Source organism: Bos mutus, chromosome 17 (assembly GCF_027580195.1).
Source record: "Bos mutus isolate GX-2022 chromosome 17, NWIPB_WYAK_1.1, whole genome shotgun sequence".
Taxonomy (NCBI): Eukaryota; Metazoa; Chordata; class Mammalia; order Artiodactyla; family Bovidae; genus Bos; species Bos mutus.
In genome coordinates, this window is record NC_091633.1 from 20,006,508 (window position 1) to 20,031,860 (window position 25,353).

General features: G+C 52.3%; 1 protein-coding gene across 3 annotated transcripts in view; it reads right to left on the bottom strand.

The window, feature by feature from the left end:
* ABCB9 (ATP binding cassette subfamily B member 9) overlaps window positions 1-25,353 on the bottom strand; it is a 41,960-nt gene that overhangs the window by 8,359 nt on the left and 8,248 nt on the right. Inside the window, exons 1-8 of one of the 3 annotated variants that reach the window (XM_070386268.1) lie at window positions 21,365-21,520; window positions 15,573-16,275; window positions 8,564-8,678; window positions 7,846-7,976; window positions 6,740-6,945; window positions 3,834-4,031; window positions 2,400-2,528; window positions 131-319 (exon numbers count right to left, since the gene is read on the bottom strand). In XM_070386268.1, coding sequence (XP_070242369.1) covers window positions 131-319; window positions 2,400-2,528; window positions 3,834-4,031; window positions 6,740-6,945; window positions 7,846-7,976; window positions 8,564-8,678; window positions 15,573-16,191 — 1,587 coding nt within the window. In that variant the 5' untranslated portion in view covers window positions 16,192-16,275; window positions 21,365-21,520. Of the gene's footprint in view, window positions 1-130; window positions 320-2,399; window positions 2,529-3,833; window positions 4,032-6,739; window positions 6,946-7,845; window positions 7,977-8,563; window positions 8,679-15,572; window positions 16,276-21,364; window positions 21,521-25,353 lie in introns of those variants that run through there. The other 2 variants (XM_070386267.1, XM_070386269.1) reach the window with 2 other exon arrangements.

Consider the following 25,353-nt stretch of genomic DNA (forward strand, 5'->3'; position numbering starts at 1 on the left):
AGTGGAGGGACTCTGCTTTTTGTATTCTTGGCTGCACTGCCACGGCCTGCCCTGTAGGAGGTGCGAGAGAGATGGGAGGAGGGAAAGGATGATTGGGGGTGGTGGTGGGGGTACTCAGGCCCTCTCTCACCTGCAAGACTTGGGTGTGGGGCCGAGTGCGGTAGGTGAAGGTCACGTTCTCAAAGTCCACCCGGCCCTCCAGGTGGTCAGGGGCCAAGCTCCCGTCATGCACCATCGTTGGCTGCCGGTCAATGAACTCAAACACCTTCTCAGCGGCCCCTACTCCTTGCATCAGGCCGCTGTAGACGGAGCCCACGGACTGTGGGGGGAGGAGAAACATGTTCCTGACCCATTGACACCCCAATCCTAGGTCCCCTTCACCATGGTACCAGAGGGATGAAGTGGGTGCAGAGAGAGCAAGAACACAGCAGCAGGTCTGACAGGGGGGCATGGTCAAAGGAGGCTGTCCAAGCCCCACCTGCTTATATAGCAGACCAGGACCATGATGCAAAAAATGAAGACAGCGATAAAAAATACTGATGCTTTATGTGTTACAGCTAAACCTCACCACTGTCCAGCAGGGTAGGCCTTATCACCCCCCAGAAGAAGAAATGAAATTGCAGGGAAGCCAGAATGTAGCAGAACAGGAATTGGACCTTCCTCTTTCAGCTGCCACAGAATTTTTAAATTTCGATGATAAAAACAGCCTTAAATGTATACTATACATTTCCTTGGGTAAAAATATACACAAGTATAAATGTGAATAATGACTCATTTTACTGAGTGCATATATGTCTTATGAGGTAGCTGCTATCATTAGCTCCTCTGTGGTGATAAGGAAACCGAAGCACAGAGTGCTCAAGTAACTTCCCCCAGGCCACACACATGGAGAAGCAGCAGAGCCAGGATTCAAACCCCGGCATCTGGCTCCTGAGTTCAGGCCCTTATGACCTGTGACTGCGGGTCCTGGTTGGTGAAATGGGGGTAATATTAGTGCCCGTATCATGGTTCTGTGAAGACAGTACTCAGCACATAGGGAGCCCTCAAAACACCACAGCTGTTAACATCCAGATAGAATTACTCATATTAAGACACAAGTGCTGTGTAGACACTGTCCTCTGTCCCTCATCCCAGAGGTGGTCCCGGTTATCAGGAACTGTGTCTTTCAAGTCCTTTCTCTGTGCTTTTACAAACACATGCAAGTACATAATTAAATAATTTTGAGACGAAAGAAAACCATGAGATCAGCCCATCCCTATGACTCAGAGACTAGCTTTTGCACTGATTCTGTGTCTTGGTGTTCTCCGCACCAGTGCACACAGCTCTGCCTCGCTCCTGTGGCTGCTGCCTCGTTTTTGTAGCACAGACGCACTGTTTGTGGCATACGGATATACCGTATTGCCCAATCGCTGGCTAACAAGCATTTAACTTCTCACTGTTATACACCGTGCCACACTGGAATCCTGGGACACATGTCTGCCCACTGCTGTGGATGTTCCTGAAGCATGGCTTCCTTGACGCTGATTCAAATGACACTGAGGGTCTGACTGGAGCTAAGGCAAAGTGCGGTCTGCAGAAGACACCAGCCCGCCCCTGACCCCCACATCTTTGGGCTTTTATCACTGCAGGACACACAGGCTCTACCTTAGTGCTGGAGGGCTTTGTGGGGGGGTGGGGTCGGACCAGAGAACTAACACCCTCACTCTATGCATCCTCTGGAAGTGACTGATGGCAATTTAGGCACAAGCTCCACAGCTCCCTCATCTCAGGACCTGCTGGTGGGAGAAGCCAAATTAAGAGTTAATCTACAAGGACTTCCCTGCCGCTCCTGTGGCTAAGGCTCCATGCTCCCAATGCGGGGGGCCCGGGTTCGATCCCTGGTCCAGGAATTAGATCCTGCATGCTGCAACTAAGACCAGGCACAGGCAAATAAATTTTAAAATAAAATTGAAATACTGTATGTGTGTGTGTGTATATATATATATATATGATATAATCCACTTAAAAAACAAACCCACTCTGTTCTTTTTTCATAGAGCTGCTCTTTAAAGTGGGTTAAAATAAAGTCAGACCATCTGGCTTGGAACTGGGAACCCCTACGAACATGGGGGGGCAGGTCCCTGAACCACTCTGAGCCTCAGCTGCTTTTTCCGGGAAGTGGGGACCTGGGGAGCACTGGGCCTCATACAGGTGCTCAGGGGCATCTTCTGAAATAATCTCTGTTGCTGCCACTCTGCTCTGCAAAGTTGCTGTCCCACGTTAGTCTCCTTGTTGGTATTATCATGTCCTTTAGGAAGAAATGCCACCTCCTGTGGACCCTGGAGCACCCCCATTCAGATCCCTCCCCCTCACCTCTCCCTCCTCCCCGGGACCCCTCCCTCCCCCAGCCAGCCCCTCACCTCCATACAGTCTCCCAGGACAAACTCATAGATGATGAAGGAGATGAGGTTGCCACTGGTCATCTGCCCCGAGATGACGAGGTGGCCCCCGTAGTAGAGGATGCTGACCTGGACCACAAGCAGCGTGAGCTGGAGGGCAGACGGAAAGCAGAGTCTGACTCACGGCGGGGCCTTGACTTAGGTCCACAACCCCATTCCCTCTGTCCCCCCGCCCCACAGGCTGCAGGGGAGGTGAGAGCAGCTGTGGACTCTGCACTCACAGTCACAAACTGCACGTCCAGCCAGCGGCAGGGACGGCCTCCCACGAGCTGGTGCCCCTCTGTCACTCACACCCTCCCCACCCCAACTAGGGAGTTCTTCCCTACAAAGGCCCCCTGCTGGAACAGGCCATGAGCCTGGTCGGGAACAAGGCTTTCTTTGTCAGGCCCTGGCGTACACACACACACACACACACACACACACACACAGTTCCCAAGCGCCTCAGCGAGGCCAAGCTGGAGCTATTCGTCTCCTTCTTATTGGGAAGAGCGTGGTTCAGAGAGGCTGAGTCCCTTGGCTAAGGTCACACCGCAAGCCAGGCCAAGCAGATGAGGTCAGTATTACCAGGAAGGAGGGGCTGTGTCTGGGGTGTGCTTGCTTCCTGCCCCCTCTGGTGCCGGGGGAGTGTCTGTGAGAGGAGTGGAACCTGCATACCCGTGACACAACCCACTCGGGGTCCCTATCTGCCCCTCCTCATTCCAAGCCAGTGATGCTGGGTCGGAACTAGACCTACAGCTGGACCACAGTGCCTTTGCACAAGCAGCAAGAGGCGCCCTTGCTGGTGGGCAGATTGCCAGGAGACTTGGCTGGCTGGATTCCAGGCCTTTCTCCCCTCTGGCTGGACACTTTTGAGGAGGGATTGCCCTGGGTGGGGGGAGGTCCCAGAAGGTCCTTATCCCCTGCTTGTCTGTAGACCACCGGCTCCTTCCTTGCCCTATATCCCAAACCCTCCTCATGCCTACCCCAGCTCTTTCCCGACAGCCCACCCTCGGGTGTGGCCAGCACACAGTGACAGGCCCCACATGCTTCTTCTCCAGGAGGGGCTGGAACGCGTCCCCAGGGAGTGAGCCGGACACTCTAGGACCTGCCGGGAAGCCGCCCAGGTCGCATCCCCAGGTGGCTTCGGGGTGACTCCCCACCTTGGCAGGGGTGTCTCCCCAACAGGGAAAAGAAAGTTCCTGCCCAGCCACCCCACACCCAGGTGAGAGGTAAGAAGGGGTGTCCTGGGCGGACATTCACAGGAGTCTACATTTCTTTCCAGAAAGATCCTCTGAGGACAAGCAGAAAGTCGGGACAGAGTCAAGTGTCACACCAGCATGCAGGGACCTGGGCTAATGTACTGACTAAGGGGTCCCCCGTCTTTGTGTCAGACCTGCCCAGGCTGGGGGCACGTACCCCGCTGCCCCAGACGTAGTACATGTAGGCTGCGGCTTCCTTCCTGTTCAGCTTGTACACCTGCTGCAGCTTCCGCGAGTACACCTCTGCCTCCTCCTCCTCGTTGGCAAAGCTCCGCACTGTCTTCATGGCGCTGATGGTCTCCTCGGCCGTGCTGCTGGCTCTGGCCAGGGCACTCTGGACCTCTTTGGAGAGCCTCTATGGGTGGGAGTGGGGACAAAGAGGAGGAGACCTCAAAACAGACAGGCACACCCTCTGCCCGAGCCCCAGGTCTCTCTGGGGTTTTCTGTCTTTAGTTGGTGTCAGATCTATGCAGGGAGTTCCAGGGACAAGGGGATGAGACCTAGCTCCCCTTCCTCCCCCATCTCCTTCTAGCATGATTTGCTGAGCTCAGACAACAGACTCCAGCTGGGATTTGGGGGTGAGCTCCTGAGCCTCTATCTCCTGAGGGATGGGCCACTGATCGTGAAGTTATCTCTAGTATTCAGAGGAAGTTATGCATGACCATACATAATCTTCTCAGAAAACGAGTCTTGATACCTGATCCTGAGCTGGCATAAGAGCAGGGATGCTCTGGATGGTTGTTCAGGTTGTATACTGCACAAGAAACACTACCTATTAAGGAGTCACCATTTACATCCAGAAACATACATTATGTGAGAGACTGAAAACTAGCACAGAGATTCCAGAACTCTTAGCTGAGTTCTAGATGGTGGTGGAGGTCACAGGCTATGAAATCTGCCCACATCGTGTGCTTATACCTGGAGATGGATGGCTGAGAAGTGGTTCCAAGTACATGACCACTGGACTGCTGCCCACAGAGTTCCGGAAGCAGTCCCTGGGCCTCGCTATTCAGGCTCTGCGACAGCTACCACACTCAGAACTTCACACCAGCCAGGAAGGCTGCCCAGGAGGCTCCTTGGCATGTCTCGTGACCTGCGAGTCACGCCCCGGCCCTCAGAAGGACGCAGTGTACTCAGGCTCAGGCACCCGGGAGGAGCCACACTGCCTTGAGTCACGTCTGGCTGTGGACGATGTGTGTGGCTTGTGGCGATGACTCAGTGATGGCATCCTGTACATGGGGTACAGGTACGAGACCTAAACAGGGCTTGCTTGAGGCCGCACCCCTGAACCTGAAGGTGGAGCCTGAGGCATGCACAGAGGCAGGGCTGCTGTGATGCGGAGCGCTCCAGGGCTTCCTGGCCCCTCCCAGGGGCTGGCAGGAAGGCAGGAAGGGTGGGGTGGAAGGGAAACTGCTGACTCCAACTCATATATTTACTTTCCCTCCTCTGGGATGAAAACAGCGAGGCCAGTGATCCAGAGCTGCGGGGGAGAGGGCCCTCCTGGGTGATTGGGCTCTGCAGGAGGGTGACACAGTGGGCTGTGGGTAATGGATTCATTTAGGTGCTGGCCTCAGGCCGTGGGCACTAAGGGTCCTGACCAAGTGGGAACCTCAGGGTCCAAGCGCCCTGCTCAGGAGCACCCCTGTCCCCCTCAGGCCTGGATCACTGGGGAAGGGGCTGCCTGCACCTGCCTGCACCCACCCCGGGGCCCTGAGAGCTCAGAGGCACCCACCACTGTGGGAAGCAGGAGGAAGCTGAGGCCGGGGCCTCGCTTACAGGCTGATCCTTCTGACGGCAGTGCTGGGGGCAGCCAGAGGGGACTGCTGCTTGCCCATCACTGCATCGTGGGTGAGGGCCTCGATCATGGGGGCCTGGGTGCCTCCACCCCCCGCCCCAACCTTGAAAATACACTCTATAGAAAGAGAGAAAACTTTGCATGCAGTGAAGCCCAAACTTCCCACAAAGGCCTATACCATCTACCCATCACCTCCCGGCTCTCTCCTCACTTCTGGTTCCGGCCTCACCAGCCTTCCTGAGGCACCTCAAACACGCCAGTCACGGTCCCACCTCAAGGCCTTTGCAGTGGCCGTGCCCTCTGCTTGGAACGAGCTTCCCCAATATGTCCACCTCTTTACTCAAAGGCCACCTTCTCAGAAAGACCAGCTTAAAATTGCAGCCTGGGACTTCCCTGGTGGTCCAGTGGTTAAGGATCCACCTGCCAATGCAGGGGACACAGGTTCCATCCATCGTCCAGGAAGATCCCACATGTCTTGCGGCAGCTAAGCCTGTGCAGCACAACTACTGAGCCTGCACCCCAGAGCCCGTGCTCTGCAACAAGAGCAGCCCTGCAATGAGAAGCCCGTACACCACAACTAGAAATGGTCCCTGCTCACCACAATGAGAGAGCCCAAGCTCAGCCATGAAGATGCAGCGCAGCCAAAACCAAAATAAATAAAAACTTTAAAAAAGGATAGCAAAAGACATTTAGCTTTAAAAATAAAATAAAACTGCAACCAATCCAATGCTCTCTATTATGCTATTTCTTTTCATTTATCTCCTTATCTCCTCCAACTTTTATTGTATTATATATACCTCTAGTCATTAAGTCGTGTCTGACTCTTGTGACCCCATGGACTGCAGGCTCCTCTGTCCATGGGATTCTCCAGGCAAGAATACTGGACTGGGTTGCCATTTCCTTCTCCAGGGGATCTTCCCGACCCAGGAATCGAACCCGGGTCTACTGCATTGCAGGTAGATTCTTTACCAACTCAGCTATGACTGTATTATATATTTCCATCATTATCATTGTTGCTATTTATTGGCTGGCTCTATTAGAATATAAGCTCCATGGGAACAGAGGTCCTGTCTGATTGATGTATCCCAGTGCCTGGGACTTAGTAGGTGCTCAGGAAACATTTATTGAATGACTGAATGAATGACTGAATGCAAACTCAGTTTTAAGACAAGTCCCTCGCTGGCCCCCAGCAGCCCTCTGAGCCCACCCTAAGGGATCATTTGAGAGCTGCTGGTGGGGGACCCCAGTGGGGATCAGGCGGGGCCTACCTTGTAGTACTTGCCGTAGATGTCGGACACCATCATGATGATGGGGAAACCCATGAAGGTGACCAAGGAGAGTTGCCACGAGAGGCTGAACATGAAGACCACCACACCTGTGACCTTAACCGTATTCCGCAGGAAGATGTTGATGTTCTGGGAGACCAGGTCGCTGACCATGGTGGTGTCCGAGGTGAGGCGGGAGATGAGGTCCCCTGGAACACAGGCCTCTCAGCTCCCTCTGCAGTAACAGGGCCACTGAGGGCGGGGGCGGGGGACCCTTGGGGAACTTGGACCTTCCCTGTCTTCTGGGCTGGTCTGCAGTGGGGACAGGGTGAGTCGACGGCCCTGAAGGCTGCTCTGAGTCCAGCCTTTATCACCAGCATCTGGTTTCAGCTTCAGCATCTCCCAGAGCACAGAGGAGGCAGCTGAGGCTCAGAGAGGGGAAGAGTCTTGCTCAGTGCCGCACAGCATGGCTGTGACTGAGCCAGAGCTGAACCCGTGGCCCCTCCCTGTCACTGGCAGAGGGGCCACTCCCCTCTTCAGCCTTATGGTAATAACCATCTGAGCTATGGAAGAGAGAGGACCAGACCGCCCCTTACTGATGGCTGGATACTGGGCTAAGACCTTGACAACAATCCCGTGGGGCAGCTCCTGTTATTGTTCCCATCTTACGGAGGAGAAAACAGAGGCTCAGAGAGGTGAAGTCAGGGATGGGGCCTGCACCCAGGCTGGGCTGCCTCAGAGACTGGATCTCGGCCCCCTGTTCTGTCCTGTCTCTCTGCCCTGCTCACCCCCACAGGCCGGGGGAGTCCTGGCCCATGTGCGTCCCACAAGCCAGCAGGAGGTGAGGCCTTGGTTGCTTCAGGGACAGGGTGGCCTGGCCAGGGTCCTAGAGTGGCCACAGCTCGCAGCAAAACCTCAGACCAGCTCCCCAGGGCTCAGGGGGGCTGGAGGCCCACGCCAGCCACCAGGGGCATCCCCACCCTGAACTGGATGGCAGGGAGAGTCAGCAGACTGAGAGCACTGATTCACTCAGTTAAATCCTCAATGCGGGGCAGGCCCACCTGGCCGGGCCCAGCCCCAGGTCGCCCGAGGCCCCCGGGAAGACCAACCTGTGCGATTCTCGTCAAAGAAGCTTGTCTCCTGAGACACCAGCGAGCGGAAGAGACGGTTACGGAGACGAATGTTCAGTCTGGCAAATATGAGGGTAAAAATGCCGCCCCGAATACCTGCGGCAAATGAGCTAATTGCAGATAAGAGATGTTATGTATAGCACGACGTCCTTCCGGCAACTGACCCCTGCCCCCCACTGCTCCCTCCCCACTGCTGGCAGGCCAGGGCCTTCGCAGGGGCGAGGGACCCCAACCTTGAGCCCACTCTCTGGGGCTGGCACTGCCAGGGGGTCACCCTGTTCCCAACAGGAGCCCCCAAGGTGAGGGCACAGGGGGGACTTCTTTCACTGTGGGCGAGAAGCCCAGCTCCACCCATCAGGCCTCTTGCCTTTCCAGAACAGCACAGACAAAGCTGGCCCTTGTTTCCTGCCTGGAAAACAGCTGGGGGTGGGGTGGTGCTGAAAGGGGAACCCCGAGGACTGAAGTCATTTTTAGGGACAAGAGGGGTGTGGCTCTAGGGTGGGGCTCAACCAAATGGGCAGAACTAAGCCAGTAGCTGGGTTGTTGGTTACCATGGGGACCAGCTGAGGGACAGGCCTTAGCCTCCCATCCCAAGGGGCGTTTCTTGGGCCTCCGTGGCCCCTTTTCCTCTCAGGAGCAACCTCATCCCCGTTCGCAACTGCAGGCCTGGTGGGTGGGGGCAGGCAGGGGTCGCTACCTGCCGATGGCCAGCACACACATGACGATGACGGCCGCGCTGAACTGCTCCATGCTTTTCTGGATGACGATGCCATCGATGGCCCGGCCAGTGTAGTAGGGAAGGAAGGTCTCTCCTGCCGGAGACAGGGCAGGCTCATGGGGGCGTCTGCAGCCAGGAGGGGGCTCTGGAAGCCCCCAGACTACCCTCACTGCCTACTCCACTCGTGGGGTTTTCTCTTTCTGCAAATTCCTGCTTAGTAGCCAGGCGGGGAAGCGGGGAGGGGGCCCCCTCTTTTCAGAGATCAGGAACATGGGAAATGTGAGTTATTCAGTTTATACTGATTGGATCCTGTTATCATGAATAATGGCTCCCAGACATGGAGAACACAGAGCCATGGGGCTCCTGGGTGATAGTTCATCCTCTCTGCACGAGGACTCAGAAGGTGACCCTGTTATCATCCATTTTACAGGTGAAGAAAGTGGACCGAAAAGATGAGCTGAGGCTCACCCAGTCAGACCACCAATTGATGGCTGAGAGCCACAAAAGTTCACTTCTTTCTTCTCTCTGCCAGAGGGTTCAGAGTCCAAATTCTAGAAGCTCAGAAGATGTTGATGTTCTGCTTCTGAGCAATGCTAGAACCGCCACCCCACTGCTCTTAGTCGGGCACTTTACAGCTTGCCAGATAATTTCTTACCCATGTGTCTCACTGTATCTTCACATCGATCCTGGGTGTGGCGGAGGGAAAGGGGCATCCGGCAGAGATGTCATCCCCATTTCACTGAGGTGGAATGGGAGACTCAGAGGGGCTGAGTAACTTGCTTGACATCACACAGCAATTAAGAGGATGGCAGGATGCAAACCCAAACCAGCTTCCAGTCTGGGACTCATTCCTTGTGCCTTCCCTCCCAATAACTTGGAATGAATGGCCCACTCTCATGGAAATGATGGACACGAAACGGGAGGTGGTCAGACCAGACTATGTCCAGTTTTCACTGCCGCTCTTTCAGCAGCCACAGCCTGGGTCAGCACCAGGCATAGAGGAAGCGCACAATAAAAGTCAACCAATGCCCTGTGCAGGTCTGGTGGGTCCCTCCCCAGTCCGCGCTGCACTACTGGCTCAGCCAAGACAGTGAGGCCTTCCGTGGGGTTCTGGCGCCCTCTGCTGGTCTTGGCGCAGGAACCACAGGGTGGCTACGAAGCTGGCCTCCATCTCCTCTGCCCTTGGCCAGATGGGGTCTCCAGCCAGAAGTTCTGCCCCAGCTGAATCTCTGCCTCAGTTTACCCACGGGGAAGTAAAGGGCCTGAGGAGCTCCAGCAGAATTTTCGGTCCAACAAGCACCAGTGATGGTATTAACCGCCACAGACGTTCGTGGAGCCCTTGCTGGGTGGGGGCGCTGAACTAGTAAGCAGGTAGGCAAACTCTTTTGTTGAATCTGCCCAAGAACCAGGTGAAACTCTCCGGTCTGCCAGCAAATCTTGTGGCTCTACTTTCAAAATACTTCCAGAATTTGCTGCCTCTCCCTCTACTGTCCCCCCTGGCTTTGTCAACGTCCTTTGGATGGTCTCAACTAAGTCTTGGTTCTCCTTGCCGCCACCTTTGTCCTCATCAACCTGTTCTCCACTCCCAGCAGACAGCAGGACCTTGTGAAACCCAAGTCAGATCGTCTCATCCTGGATCAAAGTCCTCACAGTGGCTGACACCCCCTGCATGGCTGGCCCTGGTACTGAGCTACTAACTTCTATTCTCCCTTTACTCTCTCTACTTTTCCTTTAATAATCAGGCAGCTTTCTGCCTCAGGACCTTTGCATAGGCTGTTCCCTCTGCCTGGACCACTGTTACCCCAGATAGCAGCTCCTTCACCTCTTTCAAGTCTCAAATGCCTCCCAATAATCCTATAAGTGTAGTATTATCATTCTTCCCATTTTACAGATGAGGTAAGTGGGGGTCAGAAAAGTTAAGTCGTTTGCCTAAGGTTATTATAGTTAGGTTGCTGTGAAATCCGTACTAAAGAATTGAGGGAGACACTCATCACTAAAATTAATCTTTTTTTCACACAATGGGCAGTTTTCCTTTTAGATTATAAGGTTTCAGAAAAATCTGGGCCCTACTGGATGCTTACTGATTGAAAAATAATTGTTAATCACAGTGTGTGTGCATGCGTGCTCGGTCGCTCAGTTGTGTCCAACTCTTTGTAACCCCATGGACTGTAACCTGCCAGGCTCTTCTGTCCATGGAATTCTCCAAGAATACTGGAGTGGGTTGTCATTCCCTTCCAGGGGATCCTGTCAACTCAGGAATTGAACTCATGTCTTCTGCATTGGCAGGCAGATTCTTTACCACTGCATCACCTGGGAAGACCAATAACCATAGTCTCTAACTTTTGTGAAGTACCTAGTTTTGCCAGGCACTTTGCTTCACCTCATTTAATTTTCACAATAATCTGGGACCTCCCTGGTGGTCCAGTGGTTAGGACTCTGCACTTCCACTGCAGGGGATACAAGTTCAATCCCCGGTCTGGGAACTAAGATGCCCTGCGGACAAGTTCAATCCCTGGTCAGGGAATTAAGATGCCCTGCGGTGCAGCCAAAAAAAAAAAAAATTCACAAAACCCTGACAAAGCCCTCATTACAGGATGAGACACTGAAGTTTGGCCATAGTAAGTAAACTCAACTAAAACTATCTGAGACTTCCCTGGTGGTCCAGTGGTTAAAAACCTACACTTCCGAGGCAGGGGGTGCAGCTTTGATCCCTGGTTGGGGAACTAAGATCCCAGATGCTGTGTGGTGTGGCCAAAAAAATAAAACCATGAGTGAAGTTGGGGGCCTGTTCTCAAGTTGAAGCCCTTGACCTCAACATAACCCTACGGGCTGGCACAATCTGCTCGGCTGTGTTTTAGGACATCTGTATCCCTGAGCGCACAACCGCTGACCACAGCACCCTGGCAGGCGGGGGAAACAAGGCCGTGTGGGAGACAGCTGCCAACATGGGCAGGATGGCCGTTCACTCATTCATCTGCTCAGTGAGTCTGATTCTGTGCCCGGTACTGGGGGCCCTGAAGGAGTCAGACCTGACCTCTGACCCCAAGGGGCTCCAAGCCTGCTAGGGGAGGCAGCAAAGTAGACCCAAGATACTCCTGTCACCAAAGCTGTAGCTAAGGACCAGGGTCAATAGAATATGCTGCTCACGAGCAGACTGCTGACCTTGTAGCATGAGGAGGAGAACCAGTCTGGTTAAATGACAAGGGGTCATCTCAGTACTCACGGCCACTAAAACTTACTGGGAGCTTCCTATGTGCCAGGAGTGGTCCAAGGCAGCCTACTTGTATGAGCTCACTGAACCTCACAACTGCTGAGATGCCCATTTTACAGACAAGCAGACGTGCCTAAAATCACACAGTGGTCAAGGGGCTGGAACTGAGAGGACAGAGGGTAGATGGTACATGGAAAGGGGCTTGAGGGCTCGCCAGTTCTCTCTAAGATCACTGTGGCTCTGTGGCTGCTCCCAGACTCTGTCCCTCTGTGAGTTAAATATGTAACAACTCACAGGAGTGAACATCCCGGTACTTACCGGAGGTAACGAGCTCTGTACCTCTCCTTCTCCTTCCAGTCCTTTTTGTTTGTTTGTTTGCCTGTGCCTCGTGGCATGTGGGATCTTAGTTCCCCGATCAGGGATTGAACCCATGACTCTTGCACTGGAAGTTTGGAGTCTTAACCATTGGATCGCCAGGGATGTCCCACTCCTCTCTGTCTTTATTCCAACTTTACAACATCTTGGAATGAGGATGCTAGCAACCCCAATTTCACAGAAAAAAGATGTGAATCTATGAAAGGTTGGATCATCCGCCCACAGTCACACAGCCAGGCCTGGAGCAGGAATGGAATTGGTACCTGGGCCTTGTCACCCCCAGAACCCACAGAGTTTCCACCCTGCGATGTCATCTTCCCACTGTGTTGCTGAAGTGGCACTTTCAAACTGTTCGGACCAGACCAGAGTAACAGATATCATTTATATCACCAACCAGGACACACACACAGGTGCACACAACTAGGATAAAAGTTTCATGCAAATTAAGCTCATCAGCTTAAGCTGGTTTTAGAAAAGGCAGAGGAACCAGAGATCAAATTGCCAACATCCATTGGACCATTGAAAAAGCAAGAGAGTTCCAGAAAAACATCTATTTCTGCTTTATTGACTATGCCAAAGCCTTTGACTATGGGGACCACAATAAACTGTGGAAAATTCTGAAAGACATGGGAATACCAGATCACCTGACCTGCCTCTTGAGAAACCTATATGCAGGTCAGGAAGCAACAGTTAGAACTGGACATAGAACAACAGACTGGTTCCAAATAGGAAAAGGAGTCCATCAAGGCTGTATATTGTCACCCTGCTTATTTAACTTATATGCGGAGTACATCATTAGAAACGCTGGGCTGGAAGAAGCACAAGCTGGAATCAAGATTGCCAGGAGAAATATCATTCACCTCAGATATACAGATGACACCACCCTTATGGCAGAAAGTGAAGAGAAACTAAAGAGCCTCTTGATGAAAGTGAAAGAGGAGAGTGAAAAAGTTGGCTTAAAGCTCAACATTCAGAAAACTAAGATCATGGATCTGGTCCTATCACCTCATGGGAAATAGATGGGGAAACAGTGGAAACAGTGTCAGACTTTATTTTGGGGGCTCCAAAATCACTGCAGATGGTGATTGCAGCCATGAAATTAAAAGACGCTTACTCGTTGGAAAGAAAGTTATGACCAACCTAGATAGGATATTCAAAAGCAGAGACATTACTTTGCCAACAAAGGTCCATCTAGTCAAGGCTATGGTTTTTCCAGTGGTCATGTATGGATGTGAGAGTTGGACTGTGAAGAAAGCTGAGTGCTGAAGAATTGATGCTTTTGAACTGTGGTGTTGGAGAAGACTCATGAGGGTCCCTTGGACTGCAAGGAGATCCAACCAGTCCATTCTAAAGGAGATCAGTCCTGGATGTTCATTGGAAGAATGAACAATGAACAATGCTAAAGCTGAAACTCCAATACCTTGGCCACCTCATGCGAAGAGTTGACTCATTGGAAAAGACTCTGATGCTGGGAGGGATTGGGGGCAGGAGGAAAAGGGGACGACAGAGGATGAGATGGCTGGATGGCATCACCGACTCTTTGAGTTTGAGTAAACTCTGGGAGGGAGTTTACTCCCTGGACAGGGAGGCCTGGCATGCTGCAATTCATGGGGTTGCAAAGAGCTGGACATGACTAAGTGACTGAACTGAACTGAAGCTCATCACAGACTACATACCCTGATGGCTCTATTCTGCTTCATTATAAAAAATGCTTTGAACCCAGAAGTGCCACTTATCTATAGGATGACTTCTTTAGGTATATTCACATTTATAGGAAATGTGTATAAACAAGAAAAAAACAGACTCAAAACCACCCAAGAGTCCTATAACAGGAGATTGACTAAATAATCTATGGTACAGTCACACAGTGGAATATTATGCAGTCAAAAACGAAATGAGGAACTAACTGGGAAAATTCTAGGATATATTGTTGTTGTTATTGTTTTATATGGTTGCACTGCATAGCAAGAACAAACAAGTCAGTTCTAAAGGAAATAAACCCTGAATATTCATTGGAAGGACTGATGCTGAAGCTGAAGCTCTAATACTTTGTATACGTGCTGCTGAAGCGAGCATCGATGCTCCAATACTTTGGCCACTTGATGCAAAGAACCGACTCATTGGAAAAGACCCTGATGCTGGGAAAGACAGCTAAAAGGAGAAGGGGGTGCAGAGGATGAGACATTTAGATGACATCATTGACTCAGTGGACATGAATTTGAGCAACTCTGGAAGATAGTGGAGGACAGAGGAGCCTGGCATGCTGCAATCCATGGGACTGCAAAGAGTCAGACACAAACTCTGACTGAACAACAACAGCGCAGCATGTGGGATCTTAGTTTCCCTACCAGGGACTGAACACGTGCCGTTGCATTGGAAGCTCAGAATCTTAACCACTGGACCAGCAGGAAAGTCCCCAGGATATATTAAGTGAGAAAAGCAAGACACAGACTAGAGTGCAAAAGGTGGGGGGAGAGAGACTTCTTTGCTTATAGCTGTATAAAGAAACACTGACTGCTGCTGCTAAGTCGCTTCAGCCATGTCCGACTCTGTGCGACCCCATAGACGGCAGCCCACCAGGCTCCCCCATCCCTGGGATTCTCCAGGCAAGAACACTGGAGTGGGTTGCCATTTCCTTCTCCAATGCATGAAAGTTAAGTCGCTCAGTCGTGTCCGACTCTTAGCGACCCTGTGGACTGCAGCCCACCAGGCTCCTCCGCCCATGAGATTTTCCAGGCAAGAGTAGTGGAGTGGGGTGCCATCGCCTTCTCCGAAAGAAACACTGGAAGCATATATAAGAAATGAATAACAGTGGTTTCCTGCCCATTTGGAAGTTGCTGGAACCATTTCCTGTAGTTAGCCCTGGGCAGGGGGATTTAGGATTGTCAGGGGCAGAATTAGGGCGAAACACTCAATGTTTATCTTTGCGTATTAATTTGATGTTTGAACCATGGAGGGAAGATATTAAAACTGGAGAGGACAGGGCTTCCCTGGTGGCTCAGTAGTAAAGAATCTGCCTGCCAATTCAGGAGATGCGGGTTAGATACCTGCTCCAGGAAGATCCCACATGCCGCGGAGCAGCCAAGCCCTTGCGCTACTGAGCCTGTGCTCTAGAGCCCGGGAGCCGCAACTACTGCAGCATGCGTGCCTAAAGCCTGTGCTCCACGACCAGGGAAGCCACCGAAACAAGAACCCTGTGCACCGCGACCAGAGTAGCCCCCGCTTGCCACAACTAAAGAAAAGCCTGCACAGCAACAAAGACCTGGCACAGCCCAAAATACATAAACAAATAAAAATTTAAAAAATTGTATTAAAAAAAAAACTTGAGAGGAAAGAAGAGGTGGTCACACCCCCCAAACATATTCCCTGGGTGCCCACCAGGCCCCGTGGGCCGGCACTTACCCAGAGCCGCCACGATGAGGAAGAAGGAGGCCGCCACGAGGAAGGCAATGTCGGGCTTGGTGTAGGACAGCAGCTTCTGCAGCGTGGCCCCGGATGCCTGTTCGGGTGCAGGCCGGTCCTCGCCGGGGAAGCCCTCGCCCTCGCCCTCGCCCTCGCCCTCGGCCCCGGCGCCCCGCCCGAGGGCCTTGGTGTCCGGCCGCACCGTGGACAGCAGCCACCAGAGCAGGAAGGAGGCAGCGAGTGAGATGTAGGTCCACACGAAGAGGGCCCAGAACCACGGGTCCCGGACCGGCTTGCGTACCTCGGAGAAGAGCAGCAGCTTCACCATGGTGTAGATGCCCCCGAAGAGGCACACGAGGGCGATGACTGTCCACGAGGCCCGCAGCCTCCGGGGCCCCAGGGTGCTGTTCTTGGCCACGCCAATGGTGGCCCCCAGCAGCAGGCAGCTGCGGTACACGCAGGCCGCCCAGAGGTCCAGCACCGAGTCAAAGATGTTGAAGTGGCGGATGTCCTCCAGCAGGCTGCGGTCCAGGTGGCTGAGGATGTAGATGGCCGTGGTCATGCCGACGTCCAAGCTCATGAAGGCCAGGGTCACCACCACCGCCTTGCACAGCCGCATCCTGCTGGCTGGGGGTAGGCAGGCACTGAGCGGCAGGCTCTAGCTCATGGGGGCACGGCCATTGTCTGCGGGGCGAGGCCAGACCTGCAGGGGGCAGTGGGGTGAGGGGTGAGGGCGTGCTGCTTGCTGGCTGTGTGACCTCGAGCAAGTCACTTGACATCTCTGAGCCTCAGATTCCTCATCGGTAAAATGGCAGTGACAAATTACACAGGGGTAGGGGGAAGGTTCCGCTCATTCAGGGAATATTTATTGAGTGCCCTCTGTGGGCCAGACTCTGTTCTTTGTGCTGAGGATTAAAAAAAAATTCTTTATTTACCTGCACGGGGTCTTAGCGGCAGCATGCAGGATTTTTAGTTGTAGCATTCAAGCTCTTAGTTGGGGCATGTGGGTCGGGTTCCCCAGCCAGGGACTGAACCTGGACCCCTGCACTGGGAGCGCTGAGTCTTAGCCACTGGACCGCCAGGGAAGTCCTTGTGCTGGGGATTTAACTGTGAACCCAAATAACAAAGATCCCTGCTCTTGAGGAGATGGGACATTCATGTCAGAGACAGACAATTAGTAAGTGATACCGTGTGTTAAGAGACACGGCTTGGGGGGAAGAGTTGGGTGTAAGGGATGTGAGGGCAATTTTAAATGGGGGTGCAGGGAAGACTTTGCTGTGAAGGTAACACTTGAGTAAGACTGAAAGAGGTGAGGGAGTCTGCCACGTGCATACCTGGGGGAAAGCATTTTGGACAGGTGGACAGGCGAGAGCCCTGAGGTAGGAATGTGTTGATGTGCTTGAGGGAGACAAGGAGACCTGGGGGTCTCTGATGCCCCATTTGCAAAACAGGCAAAGCTCCAGAGTCTCCAAAGGAGGAGAAAGGCATGGAGCAACAGGAGGGGTGGCTGTGAATAGCAACTGGGAATGGGGCAGTGGGGCAGGGGGGCAGCCTGAGAGACCCTCTCCCTCACAGCTCCGAGGCTCAGATCAAGGTGACTGACTGGATGTTCTGGAATGCCAGAAACCTCACACAACTCCAGAAGGCCAGGGCTTCCACATTCCCATTTACAGTTGGGGAAACTGAGGCACAGAGAGCCAAAAGCACATGGCCCATGTCGCTCTGGTAACAGAGGCCTGAGCCGGGACTCATACCAGTGTGTGAAGGGTCCCAGCACCTGACCCACAACCTCAGACACAACAGCAGGTGTCCAATTACTATGAGCAAACGATTACGAGGCACAGCGCTTCCTAGCAGTCCCACGTGCTTTGTATGTGTCCGTGGCTTTTATGTGAGCCACGTGCTTTGTATGTGTCCGCTTATTTAGCCCTCACAACAACTTGGTCAGATTTACACTATCATTCCCACTTAGCTGATGGAGAAACTGAGGCCCAGAGGAGCTAATAACTTGCCCCAGATCACACAGCTGTTGAGCAGTGGAGCTCTGATTTGAACCCAGAGCTGTCTGGTTTTAGAAGCTAGGCTCTAAACCGCTAAGCTAAAATGCCTGTCAAGATAGCAAGTCCTTACAACAGCCAAGACATGGAAGCAACCTAAATGTCCATTGACAGATGAATGGATAAAGATGTGGTATATATACATACATACACACACACACACACACACACAACGGAATACTGCTGCTGCTGCTAAGTCGCTTCAGTCGTGTCCGACTTTGTGCGACCCCATAGACGGCAGCCCACCAGGCTCTCCCGTCCCTGGGATTCTCCAGGCAAGAGTACTGGAGTGGGGTGCCATTGCCTTCTCCTACTCAGCCATAAAAGAGAATGCAATAATGCCATTTGCAGGAACGTGGATAGACCTAGAGATTACCACACTAAGTGAAGTGAATCAGAAACAGAAAGACAAATACCACATGATGTCACTTATATGTGGAATCTAAAATATGACACAAATATTAACGAAACAGAAATGGACTCACAGACGAAGAGAACAGACTTGTGGTTACCAAAGGGGAGAGGGGGTGGGGGAGGGATAAACTAGGAGTTTGGGACTAGCAGATACGATATATAAAATAAACAAGGACCTGCTATATAGCACAGGGAACTATGTCCAATATCTTGCAATAAGCCATAATGGAAAAGAATATGAAAAAGACTATATATATAACTGAATCACTGCTGTACACCAGAAATGAATACAACATTGAACATCAATTATACTTCAATTTAAAAATACACACATATAAATGTGTGTATATATGTATACACACACACACACACACACACACACATACAGCAAGCGCAAACACAGAATGCTCATCAAAGGAGAACAGAGCCTATACGAGAGGGGGCTCCACCAGGAGAAGAACCGAGGACAGTGACAACACCGCCGAGGACAGCAGCAAGAGCAGTAACACAGACACTGATGTTACTGTGCGCCTGGCGCTGTTTTGAGTGGTTTACATGCAGTCGTCCCTCACGAGAATCCTATGAGGCATGTTTCATTGTTATCCACATTTTACGGTGAGAAAACTAAGGCGCATAGACGTTAAGTGATCTGCTCCAGGCCACCCAGCTAGGAGGAGGTAGCAGAGCTGGGATGTGAACCCAGGCCTTTTGAGTTCTAAAATCTGGGCTCTCAACTCCGAAACCGTGGTTCTTCAAACCAGCCTCGCGGCGGGGAGGCGGGTAGGCAAGACTTTTAATGATGCTCAGGAGGGTCTGAGATGCAGAGGGGACACAGGGGTGTGATGGTCCCCAAGCCTGAGGGGCTCTACTGTCACTGCAGCTCTTCTAGGAAGACTCAAGTCCATCCTAGAGAAGACGGTTGCCCGTCAGCAGCTGACTCTTCAGGGAAGCCTGGGTTGAGGGGAATCCGAGGCAGGGGAGGGGATGGAGGTGGGGATGGGGGAACAGAAAACCCCCTGCGCAGACCTTCGTCCCACCCCCAGTAGGGCTGCCGACTCAGGCTCCTGTCTGCTGCAATGCAGAGGCCTCAGGGAGCCGGTGAGTGGGTGAGCATGAGACAGAGCCTGGGGAGGGATGCTCTTGGCCTGGTGCCTCCGCAGGCCTCCCAGCTGCAAAGGCCCTGCCAGCCACCTTGGCTGCAGCTCACCTCGGGGTGGGGATGAGGAGTCCCTTTAGCCCTCGGGGAGGAGCTGGCATTCAGAAGTGGGAGAGGAGGCAGACCTGCCAGAGGCCAGCATAGGAGCAGGGTTGGGGGTGGGGTGCTGCACCAGGTCTCCCCACCCCGATTCCCAGCCACTGAGGAAATCCCTTCCTGACACCCTCCAGTTCGGGTAAAGTCAACCCATTTGATGGCCAGCCACCTACCTGGGAGCCCAGCTGTTTATCTTCCTCACCGGCATAACCACATTGTACAGATGGGGAAACCGAGGCCCAGAGAGGGAGGGAGAGAGGATGGTCTGAGGTTACCCAGCGAGTAGGGGCAGAGCAGTCACAGCACTGGGGTGCCCAGCTCTCAAGTGCTGAGTCCTCCTACTCCAGGCTCTGATGGATCAGAATCCAACTCGGGTCGGATTACAGTGGAGACGGGACGACTCTTGTTATTTTTAAAGTTACTGAGCAGAATGAAGGGGACGCAACCACCAGCCCAGACTGGGAGGAGGGGAGGATGGGGACCAATGGGATGCTTGGAGCCACATCCATGCTGTCCATCTGCCTGACCTGGGTTTGGCCAGGTGAAGCTGGAGGGCAAATTGTGGGCACATGGGTGACATGTGTGCCCCAAGGGACAAGGACAGGGTGGTGGCCAGAAGTCAGGGCAGCTGTGCCCAGGGCCTGATGTGCCCAGGAAGACAGGGTCAACTTGTCTTGACCCTAAGAGCTAAGGAATGGCATAGGATTAGCAAATGACTCCACCCTCACTGATGGTCCTGTCAAAGGCTTTTCTTTCTGGTAGAAGAAATGGTGGTTGGGGCATCGCCAGCTGTCAGATGCACAAAAGGAAAGTCTGAAACAGCCAGGAGACAATTTACAAGGGTTACAGCTACTGTTTACATTTATGGAGTATTGCTGAGTGTTTGACAATGTGCTAAGTGCCTGGCACCTCCCTTCCTGATTATTCACTGCTACTCAGGGAGGGTCTCTCAGTTTTCATTCCCATTTTACAGATAGGCAAACAAAGGCTTGGGGAAGTCAAATGATGCACAGAGAACAGGTGAAATCCACACTTCTCTCTCTGGGACCCAGGCTATGCAGGGCTCCCAAGAAAGCGTCATGAAGGACCTGGAGGGGCCCACCCTGTTCAGTTCACCCCCAACTTCTGGGGTGAACTTTTCACCCTCCAGCGGTATTGTCCAGCTGACTGGGGCCGGTGCTGTGGGATGGTATCACTGTGGGGTCTCTGGATGCAGGGCCAGGACTTCTTCCTCCCTGACTCCACCTTTGCTGAGCCCCCTAGCCCACGCTGGGCCTTCGAAGAGTTGTTTCAGATGACTCACAGCGCTAGGTGAAGCGAACTGGGGAGCTACGGTGGCTTTCCTGCCAGCCTCCTTTGGTCACCTGGCACCTGCCCGCCTGAAGCGAGGGAATGGAGGCCAGCCAATCTCCAGGGGGCGGGGAAGTGGGCGGGGAATCCTGTCAGACCAGCTGAAAGCTAATTTAATTAACCTCAGGTCTGGGGAGGGGCACCCTGCTTTAACAGAGGCTTAGAAACAAGGCAGAGACCCTTGGGAACCCACAGGCTTAACTGCCAAGATGGAGGCAGAGAAGGCTCAACCCACTGGCCAGCCAGGGTGAGTGGGGGGAAGAGGTTCGCCAAGGTCGGCAGACCCAGGCCTACCCCCAGGTTTCTGATATAGCCAGGCTCTCAGGATCTATGAGCTCCCCGCTGGAGGGTGCGGGGAGCCCTCGGAAGAGCTGCCAGTCAGATCTTGGGGGAACAGTCATCCCAGGATCCACCCCCAAAAGGCACCCCCACCATTTTCCAAGAGGTGGCGGCACCTGAAAGGTTAAAAAAAAAAAAATGCAATCTCCTTGCGGCGTAGAAAGGATGCTGCAGGGATGGGGGGCTGGGACATGCGACTGCGGGCGCTGGGGTCCCAAGGCAGGGGCCAGGAAGGCTCCCAGGAGGCTCCCACTTTCTACCGAGATGCCTTTACTCCACCCCCGGGGCAGGGAGAGCCAAGTGGCCCCCCAGCCTGTGCAGGCATAGCACCTCGACCTGAGAAAGATCTGGGTCGGGGGTCCCGGGCGCTACACTCTTACCTGTTATCTTACCTGGCACCAGGTGGGCCGTGGGGAGGGGGAGCAGCGGGCTGGGGTCCTCAGGGGCGCCGGTTCCGCGCGGCTCATTGGAGACTGCGCCCGGCGCTGCGCTCGCTCCGCCCCTCCCTCCTCCCGCCGCTCCTCCCTCCTCCCGCCGCTCCTCCGGGCCTCCCGCCCCGGGCTGCGCCGCAGCAAGGTCGGAGCGGACCCGGCAGGGCGGGCACCCTGGCCCGCTGATGGGCGGGGAGGGGCCTCCCGCCGGGCGGGGCCTCTGGGGGGCGTGGTCAGGACTACCCGCCCGCCCACCTGCGGCAAGCCCCGCCCCCACCAGCGGCGAGTCCCGCCCCCATCCGCAAGGCCAAGGCCCTTCTGGGGGGCTCCAGCCAGCCCTTAGAGGCCCATTCTGAGCGGGAGGAAATGGCCACACCTGCTGCGGGGGGCCTGCTCTTTAATCTGCCTTTTGTTCCAGAGGGACAACCTTGCCAGCCCTGGAGGATGGAGGTTACGATCCTCATTCATTCAACCGATACTTGGTGAAAGGCACTATGTGCTGTGCCCTCTTGTCAGTGTTAAGAGATGCTGCGGAGAACAAAACAAGATCCTTGCCCTTCTGGGGCTGATACTCTAGTGAGCGAGCCAGGCGCTACCCATAATGAATAGGTAAATTATACTTGTTGGAAGGGAATACATTTCATGGAGAAAAATAGAGCCAGGGTGGTGGGAAGTGGGAGAGAGGAGGGAACCTACATGTCCTCTGTGATCGCTGGGGTCTAGGTGCTCGATGCTGGGTGTGAAAAAAGAGAAAACTCCCATTCTTTGTGGGGTGCGGAAATCAACAAGTAAATACGGTAAGATAATCTCAGGTAGTGCCAGGTTATTACTTATTTCCTGTAAAGTAAATAAAACCCGAAGGGCTTCCTGAGGAAGGTGAAAGGGGAGAAAGAGGGAGCCATGGAAAGATCGGGAGGGGATGTATTCTAGGTGAGAGGAACTGCCAGTGGAAAGGCTCTGAGGTGGGAACTCACCTGGCATTTGAGGAACAGAAGAGGGATCCATTCATGGGCAGGAGAGTAGGTCAAGCCCAGAGGGGTTGGGGGGTGGGGACAAGATATGCCCCTGTCTCTATTCAGCCTTCAGTCAGAGATTGAAAACACTCCCTGAATTTAAAACAGCCTCTGCTCCTCACATGGGACAGCTTCTTTCAAGGGGATCTGGCCAAGTGCAGAATTGTAAATGCACTTCTTTTTTTTGACCCAGTAGGAAGTTCTTCTATAGATAGACTTGTGGAGGGAGCGGAAGATACTAGTTTGCAGATAGTTACTGGAGGAGCAAAAGTCTGGTGGGAACTCGCCAAATAATTACAGAGCATGCTCAACAGAATACCCTGTAGCAGGGGGAAAAAAAACAACTATGTGTCAATCTATACACAAAAGTTACAGAAAGGTATGAAATGACCTCCTGAATGTGCTGAGTAAAAACAAGGGATAGAATCAAGCCGAAGTATGATACTGTTTGTGCCAAAACAAAAGCAAATATATAATTGTACCGGAAGAGAAGCTCCTGGATGGATTATCCAAAAGCTAGAGTGACTCAGAGCTGGGACCAGATTCAGGCTCTCTCATTTTTGCTGTGTGAGAATAGCCAACATCATATTGAAGGAGCAAAACAAAGTCATTGTGCTGACACTACCTGACTTCAGGACTTACTCTAAAGCTGCCATAATCAGGACAGTGCGTTGTTGACAAAAGACAAATGGATCAATGGGACAGTGCAGGGAGCCCAGAAATAGACCCATATAAATATAGTCAACTGATCTCCCACAAAGGAGGAAAGGCAACACAGTGGAACAAAGACAGTCTTTTCAGCAAACGGTGCTGAAACAACTGGACACCCATGTGCAAAAAAAAAAAAAAATCTTGTCACAAATCTTATATCTTTCACAAAAGTTAACTCAAAATGGCTCACAGATCTAAATGTAAAACACAAAACTATCAAACTCCTAGAAGATAATGTAGGAGAAAATCTCTATTTCCTTGGGGATGGAGATGATTTTTTTAGATATAACATCAAAGGCATGATCCATGAAAGAAAGAACTGATAAGCTAGACTTCATTAAAATTAAAAAAATTCTGGAACTTCCCTGCTGGTCCAGTGGCTAAGACTTCACGCTCCCAATGCAGGGGGCCTGGGGTTCAATCCTTGGTCTGGACTAGATCCCACGTGTGGGAACTAAGAGCCTGCATAGTCAAATTAAAAAAAAAAATTAAAACTTCCACTCTGCAAAAGATATTGTTCAAGGAATGAGAAGAAAAGCCACATACTGGGAGAAAATACTTGTTTTTTATATATCTATATCTGATAAAGATTGTTATCTAAAACATACAAAGATCTCTTCAAATTCAACAATAAGAAAACAAATAATCTGAAAAACAGGGAAGAGACCTGAACAGACATTTCACCAAATGAAAAATACGGATGGAAAATAAACATATGGCAAGACAGTCAATGTAATTTTCATTAGAAAATTGCAAATTGAAACAACAAGGTACCACTACATACCTAATAGAATGGCCCAAATCCAAAGCACTGACAGCACCGAATGCTGATGAAGACGCGGACGACAGGAACTCTCTTTCATTGCTGGGGGGACGCAAAATGGCACAGGTACTTTGGAAGAGAGTCTGGTGGCTTCTTGCAAAATCAAACATACTCCTACCATATGATCCCGCAATCACACTCCCCAAACGAGTTGAAAACCTATGTCCACACAGAAACCTGCACACAGATGTTTAGGGCATCTTTATTCATAATTGCCAAAACTTGGAAGCCACCAAGATGTCCTTCAGGAGGTGAATGGCTAAAATGATAATCCAGACAATGGAATTGTACTCTATGCTAAAAAATATAAATTATCAAGCCATGAAAAGAGAGAAGAAACATAAATGCATATTACTAAGGGAGACAGGGTTTCCCAGGTGGTGCTAGTGGTAAAGAGCTGCCTGCCAATGCAGGAGACATAAGTGATGCCGGTTTGATCCCTGGGTCTGGAAGATCCTCTGGAGGAAGGCATGGCAACCCACTCCAGTATTCTTGTCTGGAGAATCCCATGGACAGGGGAGCCTGGTGAGATTCAATCCAAGGGGTTGCAAGGAATCAGATATGACTGAAGCGATTTAGCACTCATGCACACAAGGGAGACAAGCCAATCTGAAAAGACTGAATACTGGATGATTTCAACTATAGCATATCCTGGAAAAGATAAACTATGGAGGAACTTCCCTAGCAGTCTAGTTACAGTTCCGCACTTCCACTGTAGGGGGCACGGGTTTGATCCCTGGTGGGGAACTGCGATCCTGCATGCCTTGTGGTGAAGCCAAAAAAACCCAAAACAAAACCTATGGAGACAGTAAAAGGATCAGTGTTTGCCAGGGGTCAAGAGAGGATGGGGAAGACTTCCCTGGTGGCATAGTAGATTAGAATCTGCCTGCCAGTGCAGGGGACACGGCTTGGATCCCTGGTCCAGGAAGATTCCACATGCTGCGAGAACAACTAAACAAGTGCACCACCACTACTGAGGCTTTCGCGCTTGCTCTAGGGCCTCTGTGCTGCCACCACTGAAGCCCGAGAGCCTGTGCTCTGCAACAGGAGAGGCTGCCGCCATGAGAAGCCTGCTGCAACACAGAGTAGCCCCTGCTTGCCACAACTAGAAAAAGCCCAAACAGCAACAAAGACCTCAGTTCAGTTCAGTCGCTCAGTTGTGGCCAACTCTGGGCGACCCCATGAATCGCAGCACACCAGGCCTCCCTGTCCATCACCAACTCCTGGAATTCACTCAGACTCACGTCCATCGAGTCAGTGATGCCATTCATCCATCTCATCCTCTGTCATCCCCTTCTCCTCCTGTCCCCAATCCTTCCCAGCATCAGGGTCTTTTCCAATGAGTCAACTCTTCGCATGAGGTGGCCAAAGTACTGGAGTTTCAGCTTTAG